We start from the raw sequence: 10,904 nt of genomic DNA on the forward strand, positions 1-10,904 counted from the left end.
CAAAGATTCTGTATTGTCTGCTGCTACCTTCACACATACTGGCCTGCAGGAGAGAAGGAGCAGGTATAACACTGATCTAGGATATCTGAGCACAGGCGTTATCCCTCCTTGTGTGCAGTCCTTCCTTGCCAATAACTTTTCCTTTTTGGAGGAGGAGTTACTTCCCAGACATCTCATTGGTGACTGTAAGAAGGAAAAGGATGATGATAAGTGTATGCTTGCAGTCTGGGATTGCTAGAAATGTGTGTGGTCCTGTATAAAATATCTTCTTATGCCTTGGTCAGTTAATGACATATTTAATATATTAATACTGACACTGCTAGTGTCATTTTTGCCCAGAACAGTGCGGAACTTGAAGGGAGGGCACATCTCAACACATGGATAGGAAAAAGAGTATAGGGAAAATGACTGCAGTAAGAGTGAGATATTACGCTCAGGCAGCTTGTACTGTTAGACTCTCATGGAGGCCACTAGGCACAGCTTAAATGAACCACTGAAGAGCTTTTGCATAAGGCTGTGCCTGTGGTAGAGGCCATTACTCATGGCAGAGTCACCATCTTACAGAACGCACTGACATCTGTGTGAGTACCTGAGGGTACAGGGAACCCGTGATTAAGTAAGATGTGGATGTATTGTACAGCAACATATCTCCTCTAGGGCATCTTTTGCAGGCTCAGCTGTTGTGAAGCGCCTGTTAATCCAGCATGAAGGCTGAAGTAACTGTTATGGGGTAGATGACCTGCTGTGCAAAGCAACTGCATCATTCAAAATGGGGATAGACACGAGTTGTAGCTGGGACATACTTGCTGTCCAGGCAAAACACATTGGCACCCCAGCTCACGTTTAACGTACCTGTCTCTGAGGAGGTAATTATCTGAATTTGTTGTGACAACAAAGTTGCTTTTTCCCCACAGAAGCCGCATGCTCCCTTACCTGTGTTTCCACTGGGTGCTGCGGTGCCTCCTGCACTGAACTACTCTGTCCGCTGGGAAAGCTGTGGTCATGCTTCTGGTGGCATTTATTCACATCCTGTGTCACATGTTATGTTGGGGCTGTGTTGCCGTGGTTGCAACATTTGTTATTCTGATTTCTGGGTTTGGTTATCTTAAACCTCTCTTAAAAAAGGAGTGTGAGATGAGGCACGGGGACAGGGTTATCCTTTTAGCTAAGCTTCCAGTATTTTTATTGAATAAGGGAAAAAGTGGGTGTGTAGAAAGAGTAAGAATATACAAATTTTAGGAGTTTGAGGGAACATCGTGGTTATGACTAGTATGAATCCATGGGCTGAAAGTCTGTGTAGCTAAGCACCTGGAAACTGGTGGCTGGATAAACTGACTGTCTATTCACTCACTGTCTTATCACACTCCTAAATTTTGTGCCCTTTTGGCATCAAATTAGTATAACTACATGCATTCAGTCAAATGATTTCCCCACTTTCTGATGGGGACCCGCAAAATCTGTGTCCCAGTGGGCATAGGCGTGCCTCCGTATGTACACAGATGGGTCTGAAGTGAACCAAAATGGTTATTGTATCGTGGGAAATATATTTACTTTTCTAAAGTAATGCCTGTTATCAAGACAAAGATGCCAAGCATAAGAACAGCTCTCTTTGTAAATCCAGAGGGAAAGGGATTTGCATTGTGACTGACATGGACTCTCCCTCAGAATTTGGGGATGGAATCTCAATTGCTTAATCATTAAAATTAGCAGGAGTCCTACTTCTGCTGTTCTCGGTGTCTGGACAATGCTTTTCTTTCCCACATGCGCTTCTCCTGGTGCGGGGCAAATATCCACTATTATTCATGTGGGCTTCCCCCTGGATTCTGAGGAAGATCCCATCATAGTTTCTTTGTTTGCAAGCTGTCTGCCCAACAGAAATGTCATTTCAGTTGTATCTAAGCATTATGCATCTGCTCATGTGGCTGTAAATAAATAACGTAGTGGATAAGGCTACGTTTAGCTTCCCGTGTGATTTAGAATCCAATCTGGTATCTGCTGAACTCCCATGGAACAAGAGCAGACCCAAGCCCTCACATTCCTGCTTTCAGGAGTACAAAATTTATGTTATAATCTCTGATTTATCCTGGATTCTTTCTCTGTACAAGGACCTCCAATTCAGTTGATTATTATCATTTTCATTTGCAAACAGAATGTCCAAGCACTTCAGAATTTATAATCTTTTACATGTGGGTATACTTATAGACCAGGAAATTTCATCAGTTTGAAAAATACTATTTCACATATTAATCAACTCCAATTAAATAAAAAAACAAAACAAAACAAAACAAAAAAAACACAACCCAAACCTGTTAAGCAATGCAAAAAAAAAACCAAACCAAAAAAACCCACAGTATCAGAAAGTACAATGTTCACTAGGCTGGGGTGGGGACAGGGATACACTGAATATCCTAGAAAAATAATAAATCATAAAGGTTGATCTTTTTGTTCCCATTTTATTATTTTTTTTTAACCTCCTGAAGTAGTTCAGAATTTCAGCTACAGCTAGATCTGTCTTGTTTCTGTATGGTATGTTCTACATACATAGTGTTGTAGAATTAAATAGTGCAAGTAGCGCAGTTATAGGGATAAATGTGGAAGTCTAAGGAGCCAGTGACAAAGGAAAACAGCCAAGAGAGAAAGTGTTTTGGGGAGAAGGAGGAGGAAACCTTTTTACAACTCTGTAATGACCTTTGTGGGTGATGCCAATTCAAAGCCAGTTGCGAGTCATAGGGACTCCAAAATGCAGGCATTAAAAAAAAGAAACAAGGTTTTTTTTCCAAGGGCTTTTTTGCCTGTGAATTTGGCTTTCCTTTCCCTTTCCCTAGCTCGTTCTTGCACATCCTCTGGGGTAAGAGGGAAGGCTCTGCAAGAAAATAGGCCATCCTCTTGGCATAACGTGCAAGAATTTTGTGAGATGACTCGCTCAGGTCTGATTGTGCGGCGGAGAGGGCTTGGGAGTGCGATTCTGCATGGCAGCCCCGTGTACAGTAGTTAGATTTGTATCAGTGAGACACGACAGGTCTGCCCTTGAGATTCTGCGGTGGCACGGTGCCAGCTGTTCGCCACGCTGATCTGTGTCTCTCCAGAGCAAAATCGCAACCTGCTGCCATGGTTCAGCTCTGGGTCAGACCCACAGCCAGATTATTGAGGAGTGGCTTTTTTGGTTTGGTTTTTTGTTTGTTTGTTTTTGCTTTTAATTTGGAAGTTGCTGAAATTTTATAAGGGGAGCTGCTTTCATGACAATTCAGCCCAAAGCAGTACCATCTCTGCTACTTGTACCTCAAAAGCTATAGGATTTTGGTACCGGGATTAAACCTGCTTTGACCTTGTCTATGGACCATAAAATATAACCACAGGCTTGAGTTAAGCTAGATTCACAATCTGAAAAACAAAACCATGGAGCTACTTTTTAATTTAGGCAAATATTATTTGCTTTTGCAAGGAAAGATTCCATCATGTGTTTCACTGGGATTTCATTCATCTTTATTGATGGCATTTCACTTAATTTGCTGCCATTTGAGAGCCCTACAGGCAAAGGGGAGAAGAGAAGAGAAAAGTAGGGGTAAAAATGGGAGAGGGAATTGCTAGTATAGAAAAAACCTGCCGTCACGTTTGTGCCTGTGCAATCTCCATACATTTTAAAAATCTTTGTGCAGATAGCTATGAAGTGAAAGAATGCAGACAGTCCCAAAGGGAGCACAGCCAGGATGTGTCCTAAAACGAGCGTATTCCTACTGCAACGCGGAGGAGCTTTGAGATCTCCTCTGAGCTCTGGCAAAGCAGTGGTTACCCCTCCCTCTCTCTTTGTGGTCGCACTGGGATTTGTAGGACTGTGGGGCTGGGGCTACTGGTTTTAAATTTTACTCCTGATGCGGTTTTTTTTTTGAGACAGAGGTCAGAGGTACAGTCTAGCACTACCCAGTCCATCCTATTCGGTGATTACTGGTGAGCCCAGTGTTGCAGAGGAAAGGGTGCAAGCCCTGCAGTACGCTGTCATGCCTCCCACCCCTCTTCCCATTCAGGCGCATCCCTGTCTTCAGCAGGTCTGGCTGAAATCCTGGAACATGATGTTTAGTTTCTTTTCCAGCATTTTTATTAGTAAAACAAATATTTATTTTCCTCACCCTGTTCTGACATCTTTGGACATCTTTTTTCTATGCCCTCATGTTTGAAACAGGATATTAGGTTAGAAGAATGTTTAATCTGAACCAGTACAGCTATTCTTAAATAATTAGCGCATTTCTGATACCATAAAAACATACAGTGCTTTTTAAAAATCACACTAAAATGTTACTCTGGGAAATAATAAATGGCAAAGAGTTCCACTGTGTAACAAAACCACGTATGAAATAGCTTTTCTTCTGCCAGCTTTGGGGTTCCCACCTCTAAAATTGACAGAAGGCTTCATTACTCTTATGCTAGAGGACAGGGGAGAATAGAAACTTCTCACCTAATTTTTCTGGAGCAGTTGCTATTTTACATATTTCTATCCTCAAGGAAGTGAAGGCAGTTAAGAGGAGAACAAGGCAGGCAGAAATGAGCAGCTTTGTTTTGCTGTATGAATGGGGTTGAAAGGAGACAAACCTTTTAAAGTGGAGATTATGGGCAAAGAAACCCACTGGCTTTTATTCCTGTGAGTTTAAAACACCAGAACTTTCTCGACAGTCGGATTTGTTCCCTAAAATAAGGTGACTCCAAAGGCTTTTATAAATCATGTCAGAGCTTGGAGCACCTTATGTTCTATGACTGGCCAGCAAAGGAGCACAGAAATGTTTGTTGTGTGCATGAAAGAGAAGGTATGCGAGAGAGCCTACTCTCAAGGGAATCCCCTACCTCTATATCTCTAAATAATCCATACCCTCCTAGACAGGGAATGTTGGGTATTTTTATGCTGTCTCAATATTTTTCTATGACTTGCTCCATTATTTATTCTGGACGGGCTTTCCAATTTGCAATGCCCTGAGCAAGCGTGGTGCCCGCCTTGAGCTACCAGAGGGGGAATCTGGCTGTGAATTGCCTCCCCATCTGTCGTGGAGTGAGTGAGAAAGATCCGAACTGGCAGGGATATATATTTTTTTTTTTTTTCCCCTTTCCCTTTGCTTCTGCTGCCAGAAGGGGAAACTGGAACTGGCCCATGAGTTATTGAGTTAATATAGGGCCACGGAGCTGGAGACCCCCAGATTGCAGAGCCTGAAGTCTTAACGCCCCTCGGGTGCCTGCTGAATGTATTGTGGCAGGCATTTCCTTCCCTTGGTGCAGGACTTCACAGCTGCCTCCCCGCTTTGCTCTCAACTTATGCAAACGCACCCTTCCCCGGTGCAGCAACGCTGCTCTGAGGTGCTCGGCTAACTTTCGGCCTCCTGGAGGAGGGTTCTCTTACAAAACTTGGTTAGATAAGTTTGCTGCTAGTGCTCAGTGGGAAGGCATCTCCCCCCCCATTTCAAAGGATCCCCTATTTCTGGGCCCACTTGCCTATAGCTCCTTGTGATGTATTAGTGTATCTCAGTGTCTCTTCGTGCGAATCTGTGCTCAGGACTTCGTACTTTCTCTTCCTTGACTGGCTTCTTCCCCCTTCTGCTGTCTCCTGTCACCTTTCCATGCTTTGCTGAATATCAGCTAATTCTGAATAACACCAAAAGCAATCTATTTTACCCTCTTCTCTTTCCCCAAACCCCTTCTATATTCAGTGCAAAACACCTGGGGATGCTTTTGAGCTGACAGTCATCACAATCACCTTTCATCCAAGGCAGAAAACGGCCGCCTGTACCTTCCACAGTTCCTGACTGATGAAAGGTGGGATAATCCTGAGTGAAACCCCCTGAACCATGGCTCAAGACTCTGCTTCAAAAGGCTCTATTTTGGGCCTGATATTTGTGTCTAGAGAGGATGTTGGTCGAGTAAAAACCCATGTCCACCCCACCCCCACCGCAAGCTTGGAAGCATTTAGACCCTGATCCAAACTCTGAGGCTTATTACCCCTCTCCAGCAGTTGGGATAGCCTGCTCTTATTTAGAAGAGATGAATGTCAGGCTGATGTTGTCCTGAAGGAGCTGCACTGTTTGACGGGGCAGACTGTTTACAAGTCCGGCTTGTGAAATTAGGCAAATTATCAGGAAAAACTGGCCCGTCCCCTCTTTCTTTGTCAAGCTGCATACTCAAGTGAGGGTCTGAGGCTGATGTATCATTAACAAACTGCAACCCAGACTGTGATTCAGCCAGGGGTCTTTAACTTGCAGGTGGAATTTGCACTCTTTGTATAGTTTTTTTTTTTAAAAATGATTCCCTGTTCATTCACAACATAGCATTTTGGTACTTCAGGTGAATGCTTGTCAGGTAGCTTCTATTTGTCTCTCAAAATCAAGAGGTCTTGCTCACTCGCACATCTAAAGGCTGTTGGTTTTTAGCTGAATTGTTCATTCTTTTTGTCACTCGTGTAGCTTATCAAGAAATAGCTCTGAGCGGTTAGAAAATGACAGAGGCTCAGCTGAGCTCAACTCTGTCAAGGTGTGAGGGGCCGTGCAGACCACTGTAACTGCTGAACTAATGTGAGTTGCAGATGCATCTATAGTTTACTGGTGCTGTTTAGTAGCCAAGACTAAGTTTAGCGATGTTCAGGGAGTCCTTTGCTCTGCGGTTTTTACGCTTCCCGTGCTCCTGCACCCTCCACGAGCCAGAGCTGGAGGGGCAGCTAGTGGCCTGCATGCCTCCTCAGGGCCCTTTCCTGTGTGAATTTGGCATTTTGTTGAGCTCTAAAGTTACCTCCTTCCTCTAACCTGTGTTTCATTTAGCACGCAGCTGTTTCTGTGATATTTTGGGTCTGCTTTTGCTGTGTCGCCAATACATCCTTCTGAAAATAGCACGAGGTTCGCCCTGATAATTCATGATTTCCATCTCCAGGCTCAAGCACTACGGGGGTGTGGGGAAGAAAGCTGTGTAGGCAAGACCAAAGGCAGCTGTATACTGTGAAATAATAAGTATCAGGCAAAATACAGTATCACAGCTAATAGATGTATTTTAAAAGTGGAAACATCTATGTTTAATTGCATTTAAAGTACGTAGTGAGAAACCACAGTTATACATTGTTATAACAAACCTTTACATCTGAAGTCAGAATAATACAAAAAAAGTGCTGATTATATATGGTCAAAATAACTGAGGCAAAATTTTGACAACATCTTCTAAAATATTAGCATGTGCCCCCTGTCAGCAACACTCTAAAGGTCAGGCTGAATAATCTCAGTGACAATCACTGCTTTTCCTTAGCTTACCCAAAAATAACAACCGAAAAAACTGTTTTGTTTTTTGTTTGCTTTTTTTGTTGTTTTTTTGCATAGCTTTCAATATTGCTGCACTCTCACCTCTGCATATTGCAAGCCCATCTCACTTCTGAGATAATTTCTTTAAAGTTCTGAATATTTTAATCCAGTTCTCCTCAAATACATAATATATATTTTCTACCAATTATAAATACATAATTTCAATTAATCTGATTTCAATAACATGCATTTGTATAATTACTGTACAATCAAAATAGACATTGACTTTACACAGTGTGTATGATTTTATTTCAGCGATATTGTTCAGACACACTGCTCAACGAATCAAGCAAATAGGGAAATAAAAAGAAAAAAAAGGAGGGGGGGAATAACCTCTGAGAGGAAACAGAATCTCACAGTGTTTACAGACAAAAAAACGAAAGGAAAAATACTTATCGGAAAAAGGGTTTATTAATACATAGAAAATCCCCACAATAGTTGAAACACACTTTAGGAACTAGTAAACACGTTAAATAGAGTTGTGCCAATTACGCAGTGCCCAAGCATCTGCTTGCTCTTAATTAGATGGGGAGGTGAATGACCACTGTTTATTTTCATTTTCCTCATTAATTATGAAAAACTGCATTTAATTCATCTTGCATGGTGAGAGACTGGCTGCGCAGATGTAAGTCGTAAGGGAAGTGGCTCTCTGTAGGCAACCTGAACATAGAGCTCTGCCCAAGGGGACCCCTGGGTGGCACTGCACAGTAATGCATGCCGTAATTGTAATTTTTGCCATAGTCCAAGCTTTCTTCTTGCTTCAGGGAAAATATCCCATTATAGTTAATTGGGGGAGGACTTAAGGGACCTTCAAACTGTGGGCTGGCACACTCGGGGGAAGTGCTTTCATAGAAGGACTCGTAAGCGCTGCAGTAATTGTAGGGTTTCATGGACTTGGAGTTGTCAAGAGTCCCGTGCCCCGGGGGGGTGCCGAGCTCGGGGCTGTGGTAGGGGGGGTAGAAGGTGGAGTAGGGTGAGCGGGTGTGATGGGCGCCTTCACCCGCCTGGCCCATCAGGAAACTTCTGGCATTCAGCTGCAGGCATCCCGCCACCAAGTTTGTAGTTGGCTGGGACAGACCCTTGCACAAGTTTTGGACGAAAGTGAGCAGGTCGGGTCTTTTGCCAATTCGCAGGATTTCAGAAAGAGCCCAAATGTAGTTCTTGGCTAGTCTTAAAGTTTCTATTTTGGACAGTTTTTGTGTTTTAGAATAACAAGGGACCACTTTCCTTAAATTGTCCAGGGCGTCGTTAAGGCCGTGCATCCGGTTCCTCTCTCTAGCGTTGGCTTCTTGTCGCCTGAATTTGATCCTTTCCATCCTTATCTTGCTCGTCTTTTTTTTCCGAAGGCCCCTTCGCCTAGGCAAGCCATTCTCATCCTCCTCTTCTCTCTCTTCCTCCTCCTCCTCTTTTTCTGTATCTTCTCCAGGAGATCTTTTAATATTCTTTCCTCGGAGCACGATCTGCTTCGAAAAGCTTTCTGGGTTCTTCATTTGCTTTTGGTCATCAGTTTCTCTGGAAAACTTTCTGCACATCTGGGATTCTGGCATTACAACAGACTCATCAAATGGTAGTGTTAACATGGTTCTATAATCTTAAGTTACCTGAAAGAATGCCAGCACAATATTTAAATATTTCCATTTTTAAAGTTTTCTGACTTACACACACATCCTCATGAACCTTTTGTACGTCTGCGTGCACGCTCTCTGTATGAGTGTGTGTGTATATATAAACGCACAATCTATATTTTTTTGCATAAAATGCCAGTTGCAAATGCTTGCTTTTTGAAAAATAAAAGCTGTCCAGAATTTTAAAATCATTCAAAACATTCAGGATCTTGCAACTAAAAAGCCACGTTTCTCGCAGATAAGTATAGAGTAAATCAATATTTAAAATGTACGATTATCTTCCTGCTCATTTACCTTATTTTTAAACAAGCCTTTCGAACCCCCACCACCATGGAATTCAAAGAAATGCAAAACATGATAAAGCAATACAGAAATTTCATTAATCCAAATTCCCCTGGGTGAAAAAATGAGGAGAGCGAGAGCAGTCTTAAAACTGAAAAGTGCCATATCTCTATTAACTGATGGTTAAATATTTTAAAATCACTTTTTGACTTATATTTCAAAGGTGTTTTTTTTTTTTTTCCCCTCCACGTTTCTTTCCTTATGAATCAAGATATTAAACTCTAGTAAGTTAGAGTGGGTGAGAAAAAAAAATTAATGGAACATCCCCCCCAGCTCACTCAGCTAGTAACATAATTAAAAACGAAGAATTCTCTTTCTAACGATTTGTATGAAAATCACATATTACTTATTTCATATTAAGACAAAAATCAGAATTATCTAACTTAAACGTATTCAGATTAGAGTTAGGAAATAAAATCCCCCTACCTTTTTTTCCTTTTTCCCAGTAAAAATTCTAATTGATATTATCTATTTAGTTAGAATCAACTTATTTTCTTTTTCTCTTTTTCTTTCCTCCTTTTTTTTTCTCCCCCATCAATTGTGGTGGGGGGGAGGTGAAAAATTCCCTGCACGCTATAGCAGTGTTTATGTTCTGCGAGGCTCAGACGTCTCCCTCCAGCTCGTAGCTGACAGGAGCGGTCTGTAGATTCTGACTGCAATTTTGCACGTGTGCTCAGAATCCAGCCTGGAATGGGAAAATAATTTCCTTTTCCCAATTATTTTGCTTTTGTTTGCAGATTGGGAGCAGCAAAAGCTTGGACCCCGCGGTCCTCAAAGAGAGAAACAAAACGAATGCAGGGACTTTTTTTAATAGAACAAAACTAAACAAAAACCCCAGTCAAAGACTAACTCTATCAGTATTGTCTACACACTTGCAATATTACATAACACCAGTGAAAGTATGCAATTGCATCAGAAGAATAAAATGTTAGGAGGAGTTATTAGACAGTAAATAGCATACATAAAATACAAGACAATGATACTGTATCTTTAAACACTTGCATGCACACCCAGCACCAACTGAAATATATCTTTATTTGTATTACCTTAGCTTTTTATTTCATTCAACAATCAGTTTTCATTTTTTGCCTTCCAAATCTTTTCAGTCTGAATGTCGCATCGTCTCCTGGAGTCTAGATCTGTGTATATCTGCACTATCTCATTGATCTCTAAAAAGTGACATTGATGCCAACTGCCAGAGCTGGTACCCATGCCATCTGCTAGTGACGTCACGGGGCAGAGAAAACCACGTGAGCCTTTCTCCTGGGACCTTCATTCTGCACTGATCATCTGGCATCCCTCTAAGTGGGTACCAGCATTCATGTATCAACACAGAAGGTTAGACTAATAGAAAAAAAAAAAAAAAAAAAGAACGAAAAAAATCTGCACCAGCATTTCACATACAGTAGGTGCATTTCCACTGGAGCTGCTTCTTTTTAGCAGCCTAGCTGCACGGATAGACGTGCCAACATTTGGTGCTATCCCTGCCTACAGGTACAGCTGTCCTGTGGTTGTTAATACGGTATTGTTTATACGGAAAGTGCTGTCTTGTATTGATCTGAATCCCTCCGGTGCACCTGGTACCCAGGAAAAAAAAAAAAAAAAACACAAGGAAGGGGAG

At 42.0% G+C, this 10,904-nt stretch overlaps 1 protein-coding gene across 1 annotated transcript; it reads right to left on the reverse strand.

Annotated features, from left to right (window-relative positions):
* Positions 1-7,882: 7,882 nt before the first annotated feature.
* On the reverse strand, positions 7,883-8,896 carry NEUROD6 (neuronal differentiation 6; the record flags this gene model as incomplete). Its single annotated transcript, XM_082312685.1, has 1 exon — positions 7,883-8,896. The coding sequence occupies one exon, from the start codon at positions 8,894-8,896 to the stop codon at positions 7,883-7,885; it is 1,014 nt and encodes a 337-aa protein (XP_082168811.1).
* Between the last annotated feature and the right edge of the window lie 2,008 nt (positions 8,897-10,904).

This window comes from Platalea leucorodia (genome assembly GCF_965183815.1).
Source record: "Platalea leucorodia genome assembly, chromosome: 1".
Taxonomy (NCBI): domain Eukaryota; kingdom Metazoa; phylum Chordata; class Aves; order Pelecaniformes; family Threskiornithidae; genus Platalea; species Platalea leucorodia.